General features: G+C 47.3%; 1 protein-coding gene across 18 annotated transcripts in view; it reads right to left on the reverse strand.

Moving 5' to 3' along the window:
- The window catches only part of plekha5 (pleckstrin homology domain containing, family A member 5), a 116,688-nt gene that overhangs the window by 21,681 nt on the left and 79,339 nt on the right, over positions 1–15,668 (reverse strand). For 10 of the 18 annotated variants that reach the window (XM_031583261.2, XM_042710086.1, XM_031583259.2 and 7 more), the window contains exons 5-11: positions 15,196–15,234; positions 11,111–11,231; positions 10,561–10,665; positions 9,192–9,264; positions 7,341–7,441; positions 5,587–5,702; positions 2,026–3,318 (exon numbers count right to left, since the gene is read on the reverse strand). In XM_031583261.2, the coding sequence (XP_031439121.1) occupies positions 2,026–3,318; positions 5,587–5,702; positions 7,341–7,441; positions 9,192–9,264; positions 10,561–10,665; positions 11,111–11,231; positions 15,196–15,234 (1,848 nt within the window). Of the gene's footprint in view, positions 1–2,025; positions 3,319–5,586; positions 5,746–5,873; positions 6,261–6,287; positions 7,321–7,340; positions 7,442–9,191; positions 9,265–10,560; positions 10,666–11,110; positions 11,232–15,195; positions 15,235–15,668 lie in introns of those variants that run through there. The other 8 variants (XM_042710085.1, XM_031583268.2, XM_031583267.2 and 5 more) reach the window with 3 other exon arrangements.

Raw genomic sequence — 15,668 nt, forward strand, 5'->3', positions numbered from 1 at the left:
CAATAGGCCAGTGACAGGTATGATCATCTATTCCATCTATGGGCCCACTCAGGGTTAGCTGTGGGAGGGCCTCAGATGTTTGCATTCCGGCGCTGAGCAGCAGCGATCCAGCTGTTCTGAGCCTCAGCATCACGACTGAAGGACACTTAAGAGAATCATTAACAGACTTGGCACACTTGTTTCTTATGTAGTTGAGAGCAAAAAGAAAAGGAGGCGAAAAGAAAGAAGAAAAAAATCAAACGAGAGGAAATCGAACGGGAAGACTCAGTAGTCAAAATCGCAACCATACAAAAAAAAAGGGAAAAAAATGTCCTCCCTGTGCATGTGCCAGCTCCTCAGTGGGGCATATGCCCCAGGACCCCATGCCCACAGCCAAGCTCACACAGCTTTATCACAATTAAAACAACATCTGTCACCCAGCCCTCACAGAGAACAACTCTGTGAAGACGGACAACCGCGGTTTCTGCTCGATCTCCCTCTGTCGACACCCGGAAGCATGAACCATCATCGTTCTCTGGTGTAATTTTCTATTTGTGCTGACAGTGTTTTTGAGATAAATAGTTGTAATGGCACAAAAGCGTTTCAAAACAGCGGGGGAAAACAATGTCAGTTTCTCCCTCTCTCCACAGCTGTGTTTTTAAGCCTTTCGTGAACCGTGGCTGAGACGCCCCCTAATGAAGAGGCTTTGGGTCTGGAAGGAGAGCATCACAAAGGCCTGTCCTGTGCTGTCTGAAGTGTGCTGGGGCTGGGCACTGAACTGAATACAGAAAACCCTTGGCTGTCAGTGGGAGACACACAGGGGAAGAAATTTCATCTGGAAGATTCCTCAGCCCTGACATTGAATGGATCACTCTGACAACTTAAGAGTCTCCTAGCTGCTTGCAGGACACTTAGCGAGGAAGCTAACAAAGCATTAACTGCCTGTTCGAAAGCATATTGTGCTTGTGCCGTATAATACCACTGGTAACATCATGTATTGACAAAACAATGACAGAGAGAGTGGTGTCGTGGTGAAAGAGGGGCGAAGCCATGCAGAAATACAGGGGCATTGATGGATACGAGCCAAATTAACATTTAAATGGGAAATGGAGGCAGCGCGCTAGCCCTGTCATCCTCGCACTCTCGTCCTGTGTACCGACGCTTATGGAAGGCACTCGCCGGCATTGTAGTTGGGGACACGGTGTCCATAACTTATTCATCTGAGCAGCGTAGGAGAGCGGAACCGAACGAGTGGAGAGAGAGAGAGAGTGAGAGAGAGAGGGGGGGGGGCGAAGCGGTGAGAGAGAAGCGGGAGAGCAGTGCGCAGACACTCCTGTTCTTCTCCCGTCTCAAACAAGGCTGGGCAAAAATGAGGGGGATGCTTCCTGACAGCGATACAGTGTGTGGTGCGGCTGCCTCGCCGACATAACAAGCTTTCAGCTCACTCAGGGCTGAGATGGTGAGGAGGCAGGCGTGGGGGGGGGGGTGAGAAGGAGAGAGAAGGGGGAAGGGGGGTGAAAGTATGTGTGGGTGAGATAAATGACTCGGAGAGAAGCAGGGGCCTTTTCAGCTTTCAGCACAGAGAGAGAGAGAGAGAGAGAAAGAGAGAGAGAGAGAGAATGACGCCTGTCTGCTGCTGATCTCAGACTGGACCTGTCTTTGTGTTTCTGTATATGGGTGTATTTGTGTGTGGGTGAGAGAAAGAAGAGAGATAGGTACAAAAAGAGGTACGATGTTGTTGCTTGTCAGCATCATTCCGTATGCAGTTGGGAGAGCAAAAATGACTGATGATGTAAGACAGGCATAAAAAGTTCAAGTAAACATCCGGTTGATCTAGTACACACACACACACACACACACACACACACACACACACACACACACACACACACACACACACACACACACACACACACACACACACACACACACACACACACACACACACACACACACATTCACACACCCACTTGTTATTCATAGCAGGGAGTCAAATCCTCCTTCTCCACATAACCTGACCCCTGTTCTCCCATCAAACCTGCTCACCTCCTGGGGTCATCCTCAGTGGGGCGCACCTTCGGGTGGGCCCTCACCCACTGCTCCAGCTGCTGCATGGAGTTGGTCCTGTGCAGGCTCGTGGTCCTCTCGGGCTCGTGGCCCAGCGGCTGCTGCTGTTGCTGCTGCTGTTGCTGTTGCTGCTGCTGCTGTTGCTGCTGCTGCTGCTGCTGTTGCTGCTGTAGCTGCTGTAGCTGCTGCTGCTGCTGCTGTTGAGTTTGGCCCTGGCCGTGGGGTGGAACTCTCGGGGGCTGCACCAGCGCTACATCCCCCAGCGGGCTGCGCTCCCCAGGGCCGTTGTGCTGGTTGGGCTTGTGCTGCTGTTGCTGTTGCTGCTGGACCGCCTGGTGGGCCGCCTGCTGCTGGAGCTGGAGCTGCCGCGAGGAGGATACTGCAGCGGCGATGGCGGCCGCCTGCTCCGGCTGCAGCTTGATGCTGTTGATCTTGGTGACCGGCCGACCGGCCTCCACGGACGCTTCGCGCTGGTAGGCGTAGCGGTCGGCGTCACGCCGGGTGCCGGGGTGGTCGCCGTCCAGCTGGGGGACCAGTTGCTCAGCATCCATTTGGAGGGGGTACCTCTCAATGTCCTTCTGCGAGACATATGTCTCTGTGTCATGCAAAGCGTACCTCTCTGTGTTGTGGTGGAGAGTGTGTCTCTCTGCGTCTTCGTGAAGAGTGTACCTCTCGCTGTCCTTCTGCAGGGTGAGTCTCTCCCCGTCTTTCTGCAAGGCATACAACTGTCCGTCCTTCTGCAAAGCATACACTTGTCCGTCTTTCTGCGAGGTGTATCTACTGTCTTTCTTAAGGGTATGTCTCTCTCCATCTTTCTGGAGAACGTATTTCTCGATTTCCTTGTGTGTAGCATAGTTGTCTGTTTCTTGTTGGAGTGCATATTTCTCAGTGTCTTTCTGGAGAGCGTACCTCTCTCCCTCTTTCTGCAGTGCATGTCTGTCACTGTCCTTCTGAAGCGTGTACCTCTCTCCATCTTTCTGTAGGCAGTAGCGTTCTCCATCCTTCTGGAGGGAGTACTTATCTCCGTCCTTCTGCAGGGTGTACCTCTCCCCGTCTTTCTGCAGCGTGTACCTGTCGCCGTCTCTCTGTAGGGTGCAGCGGTGGCTGTGGTCCTGCTTGCCGGACTTTTCCGCCTTCTGTTTCTTCTCCTCGGCGCGGGACGGCTCCCGGTTGCGTTCGTTGTTCTGGATCTCGGGCCGAGTCAGGACTCGGTGGTTCAGCATGTTGTTCACCTCCTGAGGGCTCCGGTAATCGCCCTTTGACTTATCTAGCCTGCAGGAGAAAAAGACAGGGAAAAGAGAGAATGAGATTAAAACAGAGAGAGAGAGAGAGAGAGATCTACCGAGTACAACAGACTAAACTAGAAAAGAGAGAAAGATGGGCAGAGTTCAGCAGAACAAAAAACAGAAGAGATAAGAAAGACGCATACCCCAACTGAAACAGTACACAGCCATTGTATGAAGAAACCCTGAGAAAAATAGTTTATCCTTTTGCAGGAGTATCAAGGCAGTCTGACCCACACCTACACATCTCCGACCGCTGAGAGATGGAAAGAGCGAACAGACTGCCAAACGCGGCGTTTCTAAAACGAGGCTGCCTGCTGGCGACATGGGCTTCCAGCTCTACCTCTGACAAGCCTGCTTCCACAGTGAAATACAGAAGAAAAAAACAAAACAAACAGAAGCCCTGGGATTTCAACCTTTCCAGCTCCGTGACAGAGGTGCGTTTCAGAGTCTAAGACAGCGCAGGGGAAGCGAAAGCACGAACCTTTCAGGGACGTCAGAGATGTCTAAACGGCCTAGAGGACCAAGATGTAGGCAGCCCGATTTCCCAGTAGAACAACGCCTTTCACTTCAGCAAGACAGACCCAAACTGCCTAACTTTTGCATGTAGCAACAGCCTTTCCAGAACATATAACCTGGTTTAGGGCAAAGCCATCTCTACACTTATTCCAACAGTAATTCCAGACTCAAAAGGTCTATAGTCTGTAGAAATATCTTATAGATATATGGAGACTCTTTCTCAGTGGATTATGAGTACCACATGCGGCCTGCGGTAATTAAAGAAATCACTTGGGATCTGCTTGTGGCCCGTGCTTCAGCTGCATGCTCATAGAGGGGGTCGTAGGGTGAGTTAATGTTGTCGGTCTGAGGGACGGAGCAGCTCGGGTCTCCAGGTCTGTAGTTTCCAGAACATTCTTACCTAACTGGCTGAGTCACTCATGCACATACACAGTGACTCAGGAACACACACCTACGGACGGACACACACACACACACACACACACACACACACACACACACACACACACACACACACACACACACATACGCACACACGCCAAGACTGAAACCTACCAACCTCTTTCATTCTAGCATATGCAAACACTCACACACACACACACACACACACACACACACACACACACACACACACACACACACACACACACACACACACACACACACACACACACACACACACACACACACACACACACACGCCAAGACTGAAACCTACCAACCTCTTTCATTCTAGCATATGCAAACACTCACACACACACACACACACACACACACACACACACACACACACACACACACACACACACACACACACACACACACACACACACACACACACACACAAACCTTCTCCTTTGCTTACACAACTGTGAAGAGCCTGCGCTTCTGAGGCTCTCTTGAGTACAGTGAACATGCCCGGGGGGTCCCAAACAGCTTGTGGCTCTGAGAAGAGGGAGAGATTACGCACCGCTGCCGTATTGAGTATGAAGAGCCCCGGCAAAAGATACTGCACCCCGTTGGATGTGATTTTGAGCTACGCTAACACGTCAAATAGATTCGCCCCCTGGCTCAGGGAAGGAGATTTGGAATACGGAATCCAAAAATATTATACATCTGATATCTGGAGAAGGAGCTGTTTTTTTGAGGTGATGAGGCTGTAATTTGGAGAGATCAAAGGCAGACAGTGAGGGAGCTCATCGCACTGTAGGAGCCATCAAATAATGACAGCACCTGATGGGAAAGCCAACATCACAAAAAGAAAAAAAGATTGAAAAGACACTGATTGTCCATTATAACTCCAGATATAAGCCTTGAATCAGGTGATTCATGTCAACACTTTCCACTTGTCCTTGTCATAGCTATTCTTTTGGATGCTTCTCATTTTATTGCCTACCTTTGCATTGTGATTCATTTAAATACAACCAATACAATGTTATTTCAGTAGACTGTAGAAGAAGAAATATTCATGAGCGATGGTTGAAATGGATTGGATGGATACCGATCTTTCAATATTTTCAAGTAATGACAATGATCCTGATGATACAGAGGTGTTCAGATGGAATATCTCAAGAGCAGCATTCACACAGCATATCTCACTGATCTCTAATAAAAAAAGTATTGTATTGTAGCTTAGTGGAAAATGGCAGTGAAACCCCAGACACAATGGCCTTGAGTGATGTTCTGCACGCCTAGCCTCTCTGACAGGCTCCTCCACTGTCTGCCATGGTGTACCCACCTGGTGATGGGCTCCGTGTGGACCAGCGCTGCGTCTGTCATCACCTTCATCCAGGACTCCATATCTTTGGCATTGTCTGTGCTGAAGTAGTACGTCCGCATGTTTGGGTGTGTCGCCTAGTGGGAGAGGGAAAAGTAGAACGTGGTAGGAGAGAGGAACCTGAAAGAGAGAAACACACACGCACACAAATTCAATGAGAATATTACACAGACGAGGTAAAAAGCCTGAGTGATATCCACTCGCACAGCAAATAGCTCTGCAATGGGTGAACGCTTCTGTCTATTGACCTTGGTGATGGTGAATCGGGGTAAAATTGCTTCCTGCTACGTGTAGGCAGACACTCATTGATGAGAGGATGAGCTGGCTGTCGATTAGGGATTCCACCAAAAAAAAGAAAACAGCCCACCGTGTCGTTGTCTTGAGAAGGGGAACTAAATTGGCTTTGACAGCAGCAGGCACAAATGAGTCTTTCAATACAGTTTAGGAGGCGATTCTGAGAACAACGGGCTCGAGGGAACTGATGGCTTGGAATGAAAAGTGCAAGTCCATCCTTCCCCGGCGCACAAAACACCTTTTCATGGGGGACACTGTCATGTCGTATTAACAGAGAGGACCATGGGTAAACTGTTGAAGGTTATGTTTTGCAGAACAGACACACATTCACTGAGCTGAACCTTCGACTGCAACAAGGTTGGACTCACCGTGACTCAGCAGAAGTGGATAAACATGTTGACAGCAGTTTCTCAGAAAGCGGGGCCCGCTCCGGAGAAATCGGGTTATTGAGAGAAAAAGAGTAAGAAACAGAGGAAGCATAGAATGAGTACACACAGTGTCAAATAAAAAAAAAAAAAACACCAAAATAGAACACTGTTTTCACAAACAAAATTCCCTCAATACATACAAAAAAAGACACGGCACTCTCTCTAAGTGGGTCACGAGAAAGTCTGGGCAAGGAGTCTGGAGGTGAGCCGGGTCACTGCCATGGTACTGGGATGAGGGTGCCGCTGAGCCGTGGGACTGACCTGATTGTGACAGGGCTTAGCGGCCCTGATGACTCTGGAAAGGGTCCCTACCAGCTGCAAGCTGGCCTGACCACCCCCAAGCCCCAGGCTCCCACGCTCTGTGTCCACGGGTGACCTTGGCTAACCATCAGCAACGCCCCTCCATCAACCATTTCCGCCCCTCTTGGCACAGTAAGGCGCCGGGCGACTCCTTGCCATTTATGCAGGTCTTAATTAAATCGGCTAACATATAGCCCAATAAATTAGACTGACGTTGGGATGGTCTCTGGCTCCAAGCCCTGCTGGTGAGGTGGGTGCTCACTGCAGCAGTGCAGACCCACAGACCCACCCCCACGGTGCAATCTGCCCACATAAGACAGAAGATAATGTGGACACCTCCATCACCATCGATTGATTGCACAGTTGTTGATATGACGGTAGAAATAAAAGTCAAATGAAGGACTTCTGGACGGAGGATGTTCAAGCTATCTGGTGATTTCTCAGATGTGTGTGTGTGTGTGTGTGTGTGTGTGTGTTTGTTTCCTCTCCCTTGCGCTCTTTCCTTATCTCCTTCTGTGTTTATATGCCACTGGTACCCAAGGCAGAGTCTAGGAATCCACAGAGGCCTTTGAGGTAGAACAGAGAACACTTGGGAGAAAATCTCTCAAAGCATCTTTCACAAAATCTTTTTAAACAAAATAACTGTTCTTGAAAAAAGAAAGTGATAAAAGAAAAAAAGGCTCAAGTGCTGACCTTAAAGGCATATTTCCTGCTTATGTGGTCGTCCACAGACAGCAAGGATATGTGAAAGCTTGGCAGGAGGATACTTCCAAGGATGCCTTCTTCTTTTTCATCTGTAGGAAAAGAAGAAACAATGTGAGATGGTGAGAAAATGTTTGCATGCTTTTATGTGGATGCCCGAATTCCAGCAAATCTCTGCTTGCGCTTTCATCTCAGCCGGTGCTTGGTTGCAAAACAAATCAGAGTTGGTGATGAGAATAATCTCAAATCCTACGCTCTGGAGTGTGATTGTGATGGCAGTGTGTGTGTGTGTGTGTGTGTGTGTGTGTGTGTGTGTGTGTGTGTGTGTGTGTGTGTGTGTGTGTGTGTGTGTGTGTGTGTGTGTGTGTGTGTGTGTGTGAGGGGGGGCACAATTGGCACTCCACCCCCATTAGCTCAGCGCACCGCCTGTAACACAGTCATTTATAGTCAGCACACATGACAAACTGGCACTGACAACCATGCTACAACCATGAAGGGAGAGAAACCGACGCAGTTCACCACCAATAACTAGACAGTTACAATTATACAAAGCCATTCTGCCTTGACTGCCTCAAAAGAACAACAGTGTCGATTTCAATTAGTCTCAGGAATTGTGGAGCAGCAAACGTTAAAAATTCCTCAAAACTGCTGTAGTGCATGACAATGTCCATTCAAGCGTGTCTTCAGTCTTCACGCGATTGTACGATGATGAACACGTTGTTTTGAATAGCAATCACAATGACAGGTCCACGTGTGGAGAGAGAGAGAGAGAGAGAGAGAAAATAAACGAAGACAGGTGACTGACTGCTTATTTGACCCAACTCCTGTTTTTTCCCCTTCCTGGGATTTCTCACCAAATGCACAGTTCTGCCACGCACTGAGAGGGGGCGCCAGAGGCCTGTTGCCCCTGGGCTGTGCGGTGCAGCATTGCAGGGTTATCTGACAGAGGGTGGGAGGGGAGGGGGTGGGGTGACAGTGAATCTGAGCAGATAAGACTTATCAGTCGGGGCAGGTAGTAAAAGCCAGACGGCGCACCGACGGGGCGCTGCTCTTTTACATCCATTTTCATTCTCGAGCATAAAAGCAGCCGGCGTCTAAACTCCTTTAGCAATATTTAACCTGACTGGCAGAGGTGTGGGCTGAAAGGGAGACTGATAACATGCCACAGAAAGGGAGGGGAGGGGAAATAAAAGGGAAAGTCTGTGTGTGTGTGTGTGTGTGTGTGTGTGTGTGTGTGTGTGTGTGTGTGTGTGAGAGAGAGAGAGAGAGCACAGAGAGACAGGCCCTTATCAGCACACGGAGCACGTCCCACTCCAGTAAGAACTCTTCTCGACACACTCTCTCAATAAACAGCCTATTCCCTTCTGAGGGCTGTCCATGAAAGAGCTTTCTGATTTTACTGGGTTCAGGGGTGTTTAATTGCACTATTTGTACTAATAGGGGGAAAACTGAGGGGTGGGGGGTTGGATATCCCTTAAATGTCACACAAAGGTGAAAAGTTGTGATGCACTGAAAACACAGCTAAGACATACAAACAGATCCAGCATCAAGGATCAACATCCAGTAGATCCTGAATGTTTTTCTACTTTATGGATAATCATGACCTTCTATTGAACTAGGAAACATCTCACTAGTGGTATCATAATTACATCTCTTTACACTAGTAGCATCCTAATTAGATTACTTAATACCCGTCATTCTATATTAACTTCAGTTTTGTGTCTGTTTGTGTGGGTGTACTGTGTCTTTTCGTATCTAGCCTGCATCTTCACCTCAGGTAAAGTAATATGTGTTTGTGTGTGTGTTTATGTGTGTGTTTATGTGGCGGCGGAGGTGTCTCACCTTTGTAGTAGAACAGGCACATGTCTGACAGCACGAACCACCTCTTCTTCCACATCTTCATCCCGGTGCTGTCCTGTGAGAGACCGAAAGGAGACAACAGCCGCCGTTAAGACGAGCATCTGACTGAGCATCCCCGCATATCTCCTTCATCTTCACTTCAGACAACCCTCGATTAACAGGCTCTGGACGGGCTTGGCGCGAAACAAATTGGCTGCCTTTATCTCTTGATGACGTAGGCAAATTCTGTCCTTGTTATAGTTCAACTTCAAGACGAAGCCTTCTTTTTTTCCTGACGGCGTTCAATCAGCCTGGCACTGGCGCTCAGTTCATCTCTCTAACGATGCTTGCCTCTTTCCCAGTGATTATCGCCTTCACGTGTCCTGCGATTTGTATTGTTAATGGCAAGCCAGTCACAAATGAGTGGACAACAGCTATATAAAAAAGTTCAGCCTTCACAAAGAGAGAGAGAGAGAGAGAGAGAGAGAGAGAGAGAGAGAAAGAGAGAGAGATAGATAGATAGAGAGAGATGGATGCGGTTGATGAGTGTAGAAAAAAAGAGCTAACTATGAAAGTCTTTCCTTTTGGGGAGGAATCAATATTGCGTTCAAAGGCGATGCAAACTGGAGGAGAGGATATTGACTCTTGTGCTTGGCAGAACACTGAAGAAGATTCTTTGAATTTCTTGAGAGCCTCCCATAGAGGGATAACACACAGACATGATGAAGAATGATGTAAAGATACTCTTTGGTTGCCACAAAAAAATGATGCTATGCAAAGCAAACGTGACAGCACTTCACATGTGATATGTTTCCAACTTTCATTATTCATAGAATCTTTCTGTGGGCTTATTCTGAGGCCATGTAACAGTGAGAACGTCTCCCTGAATGCCTCCACACACAAATCCCGAAACATCACACGTCCAACTGAAAGGCAGAGGAAATGCATACACCTACGAGACGCAAATCTCCTGGACTGAAATTCCACGGGCTTTTTCAAAAGCTTAGCATGTGACTCGCTTTGAATTCGAAAGAGAATCTTTCTGCTGTTTTCCCTCGATAATATCAAGCAGCGCCTCTCCCCACATATTTGACAGCCGCCGGAGATCTGCAGATCTACGCATGTCCATTATTGCAGCTGCAATTTAACTGTAATGAGGACATATCCAACAGATAAAAAGGGGGGGGGGGGGGGGGGGGGGGGGCGAATCGAGGGATGTGAAAGCCAAAGGGTGACGGAGATTTAAGAGATATTTTTTTTATGTGTACAGCATGGGCAATGTGCCATGAAAACACATCATTTTTTTCTGGCTGGCAGTTCTGTGCAGCCAAGTTGGGGAGGGGGGGGAGAGTTGACCTTTGACATTTCTTACCTGCTTGTAAAGCCAGCTGCTCTTCACTGATGGAGCATTGGGGTTCCGCCTTATGGAGTTGGACCTCTTTCCGAAATTATGGACTTTCTTGGAGGGCCTCGATTGCTGCAAAACAAGATTGAATACATTTTTCAAAAAATATTTCATGTGTAATCCTCCTATGGTGCAGGACACGCTGGCTATCTGGCAATGTGGTCATAAATAATTCTACAGCATGAATAAAATCATTTGAAGCTCCCCTTTAAATGGGTGTGTACACAGGCCCTGCATAATTAAAACCTGATGTTTACAAATGCTCCCTTAAACTTCATACTTTATTTATCTTTGTAAAAGTTTTGCAAATAGTTTGAAGCACTGCTACTATCAGTCCATCAGTCAAGGTCATTTACACGTCGGCCTTGCAGCAAAATATCAACTTTATACCCTGTGTGAAATACTTCGCTTTAAATTCCTCAGGCTGATATAATCCAGATCCATATATCTTTCAGCGCGGGCGGTTGGGTCGAATAAGCCTTGTGAGATTCCCACTGAAAGGCCTGGTCTCACTCACTCGGGCCACTGGGCTCCCTGCGTAGGTGGTGTAGTCCGACCCGCCCGTGTAGTTCGACGCCTCGCTCATGGTGCTTGTGGGGCGCTCCTTTTTTTCACTCTCGGGTGCTTTCTGCGCTGGTCTGGAGAAACAAAACAAAAAGATTGCAGGAGACAAGAAAGATAGTTAGCGAGGAGGAGAGGGGGCACTGAGAGAGAGAGAAAGAGAGAGGGAGGAGAGGAAAGAGAAAAAGAGAGGTGAAGCTGCACAAGAGCCTGGGAGAGAGCTAGCATCAATCTGACAGATCAATGGGCGAGTTAAAGACACGGCGGCAAGCTGAGTGATGCCTTCGCTAGTGGCTAATCTTCCCCGAGCCTTGTCCTGAGCTATTGGTTCGGTTAAATCCCCCTGCCCCTCTCCCCTTCACGCCTCCATACCCCCCCCCCCCACCCCCACCATCAACTCCACAGGACTTTCAAACTCTCCTTGTCTTAATGACACTGCATCTCCACGGCCTCCATTACCCCTCGCCACACACGGGAGAGGAGAAAGCAGGGCCCCATGAATCAAAGCAATTACTCACTCCGCTCCTGATATATACCTTTACGTCGGACAACCTTAAATCGCCTTGCCTGGTCGGGAGGGCCGTCAAACTGAACTGCATCAAAGTTTATGCTCCAACCCCCCCCCCCCCATCACCAGGGCAACTCAGGTGCAGAGAGGTTCAAGGTCCTCGGCTTCCCTTATGGCTTGGCGATGATAAATCTGACATCTGATCAGAAATGCATTGTCTCCCGGCACTGTCCTACATTCCTCCATGTTACAGTTCAATGCTAACGTCTGGAGGGAGCAGTCCTATCTGGGACGGGGGTGTGTGTGTAAAAAATACCCTCCTGTCTGCTGCACGACGTCGGGTTTTAGGTCACACTCACAACAACACGCACCTAGCCCTGTGTGTGAGGGTATTTTTAGATTCCCTCCAACCAGCCTCTGCTTACACACACACACACACACACACACACACAAACATTATCTCGCAGTCACCTGAAGGGTGATCAGACTGATGGCAGCATGCCACACTGTGCAGGATGGGAGCGGAACACACAGTTGATGTGAATCAGTCCTGCTGTTTACACATTTAGACATGTCACTATACACACACACAGTGCATAGACACCTAAACACACACCCACAGACACACACATTCTTTATAGCATTCCAGACCAGTCCAAGCAGCATTCCAGATAGACAAGCGGATGCTACTAACACCTGCATGTTCACACAGCAATGTAACATCTCACAGACGAGACACCACACACAGATACCGATCATAGTTCTGCGACTGTTTACACAACTGGGACATGTGCGAGAGACACTCACATCTCGGCATATTATGCCAATTTAAATTGGTGGACCAATGCATGACCTTCCAGGCCAAAGAGCATGAATCAAATCATGCATTTATTGGGCCTATTAGAGACTATTAATTACACTGGTCTGATGGCCGCTGGGTGGTTTCCAAATGACTGCCTCAAGTATGCTACCACCCAGCATCAGAGAGGGAAGAAAAATGAGAGAGAGAGGAAGAGAGAGAGAGAAAGAGAGAGATTGAGATCTACGTCATCTAATGATATTTGGAGTTCAGAAAATGACTGAGGCCATGTGAGAGGCGGATGTCCTGAAATTAGCCTCCTTTCATCCTCTGTCGTCCTTGCTGGAGCACAGGGGAATTGAGTCCTCGTCTGAGGAAGGGAGCAACGTCGCTGACACCATCAATTAGAAGTCAAAGAGCTGAGAGGCGATGAGTCATCGGCCAACTCTTAGCACCCTCTTTCTCTCTCTCTCTCCTCGGTTTCTCTCACTATCGCCCCTTTGCATCTTGAGTGACATCACTCTGCGGGGCGAGAGCTCTAACCTCATTGCACTCATCTGAGCGTTTATGTGAAGCCGTGAATGACGCCTGCAACTCTCTCTCTCTCTCTCCCCCTCGGTCTGCATAATCCACGCTAACCTAAGGTGACCAGATTTCTGAGACAAAATCCGGGGACATTTTCAGTTCAGACACGTTAACATCTCCAAAACATGTCATATTTTTGTGTTTGTAATAGAAAAACGGGGACACTGACTGGGCCCTTATTCATAAAAGCAGTTTATCTTACCCTTGTTCTTGTAAATCGCAAGGGGAATGTCAAACAAAGAGTTTTCTTCTCAAAACTAATCACAAAGTGGCTGAAATGAAGAGTAGTAAAGGTAACAACCTTTTGCCAGATAATAAGATAAGAACTTTGTTGACGTCATGCACAAGCTTCCCAGTAGGCCTAACCTCTGTGTTTGACTGATAAGTGACTGGTCTGCACGGATGGGTGAAAGGTGTAGGTTTTTCCAGCATAGAAAATGTTAAGGCCATTGAGGCAACTGAATGCATTGTATTCCTATATTCTGTGTGAAAATCAGCTGGAACTATGAACCTACAGATCAGGCCCATAGAATCCAGGATCTTTGGAATTCTTTTTTAGGTATTACTATACCAAAAGTGATTTAAGAAACAAAAAAACTAAAAGATTCAAAATACAATTTCAGTAAAAAATGTAATTAAATCCAAGCAATGTCAAGGTGAGGGAGGGAGATCTGAATAATCTAAAAAAATAACTAGTTCTGTGACACACTACCAGTTCACATATTTGTTGATAAAGAATATGTGAAGTTAATGTGGGGAAAAGACATTTCACCACAAGAACACATGTGTTTTTTTTGTGTTTGTTTTTAAGTAATGTAGGCCTACCATTATTCTAGGCTACCTGTAATTGTCTATCTATGTAGCCTAAGCACATGACTCATTTAAAGATTTTAGCACATTGAAACCCACTGCCTAACATTGAACGGGTGAGACTGTTTTTGCTTCCACAGAACTATCAAAGTTCAAAGTACTTTATTGTCATTGTCACACAAACAACGAGACAGACGTAAGCGGGAAGCGCAACTGGATGTACGGAAAGCGAGTTCAAGGAGTATTTTCTTGCTTTCAAGTGGTTTAATTTATTGACAATTTGCCAACTACCTCTCAATAGTAACCCAGACTAATGAAACTGACATTTCATAGTACTGTAGTTAGTAGCACTGCTAATGTTAAAAAGTTAACAAAGTTAGTTAGCAAGTAGAGCTGTGGCTGACACCTGACCGACAGATAGCTGCTGCTTAACACTCACATTGTTGCAAATTGTTGATCATAGGCTACATACATATTATAGGTTAAATAATATGTGACATGGATGATAAAAAATGACACTTACAATAAACACCGTTCGCTAATCGCCTATTCCAAAGCTATCCTGTCTTGTACTCGATTTGCCAGAGCTAGCTGGCTGAATGAATAAATGAATAGACGCGATCTCTCTCTGAATAAAAAAAGTAGAAGTTAAGGGCAATGATTCTACCGCGCTGCATATTCCACCAATCAAAATACTGCAAAGACGGGCATTCTACAACATCTTTGAGCTCTGAGCTAGAGCGTGTCCCCCTGGCTGCTGGTTGGCTTGCTTGAGCCTGAGGCGTGTAGGCTACGGAACTAAACATTTGGTCAATGTTTTCTTTCTTTCTTTTTTTTATTTGTATCCCTGGTCTGTTGTTGGTCACAGTGAAAACCGGGGACATTTCCGGGGACAGCTCTAGCCGGGGACAGGCCACCAAAAACGGGGACTGTCCCCTGAAACCGGGGACGTCTGGTCACCTTACGCTAACCGTAAGAGTCACATACTCTACGGCAGGCCAATGAATGAGAGAGCAGAGCTTCAGAGTTAATCACCGCACAGAGGCCGCGTGAACTCACTCTGTCTTCTGGTCGGTGTAAAAAATATGATTTAGATCGAATATGAGCGAGACAAATCGGACGGAACACATAAATCCTGCTCATCTCACCCATTAGCAATGCATAGCAGGATATCACTCAATCCACACACACACTGCCTTAGGGTTAGTGTTAAGAGCAGAATGAATGAGCGAATGAGAACACAAACCAAGGATGAACAGAGGCTTATTTGGCAGCAGAAATAAATGGGGCTAAATTGAAGACAGAGCAAAGCATCCAGTCAGCCCTGAAGATGTATTACCTGTTTACAACAGGGTGGACAACCTTTCCACAATTCACGCTAGAAACAGAAAAGAGGGAGGAAAAATGAACGGAAGAAACAATCACAGGTTTCATAAATTATAATCAAATCAGAATCAAAAACCCACAAACTCTCTGAAGTGGTACATCAGTGATACTGAATGTAAACGTATCAAGAGGAATGATTAATGGTCTTCTGTGCACCTTCTTAGAAAATATGCATGCGTATCTATTCAGGAAACCCTTGAGATACCAGAGTGTCTGTGTGTGTGTGTGTGTCTCTGTGTGTGTGTGTGTGTGTGTGTGTGTGTGTCTGCGTGTGCTTGCGTTAACCACCGCCCTGCGGCTACTGGCTACATAATTAAGCATGTTGTCGATTGGGAGGATGGGTGGTGGCTGGTGATGCCAGTTTAGCTAACAGGGACACGCCTGGCACGTCTTTGGGGCATCCGCCCACCCCGTGTAACCGACGCG

Source organism: Clupea harengus, chromosome 16 (assembly GCF_900700415.2).
Source record: "Clupea harengus chromosome 16, Ch_v2.0.2, whole genome shotgun sequence".
NCBI classification, from domain to species: Eukaryota; Metazoa; Chordata; class Actinopteri; order Clupeiformes; family Clupeidae; genus Clupea; species Clupea harengus.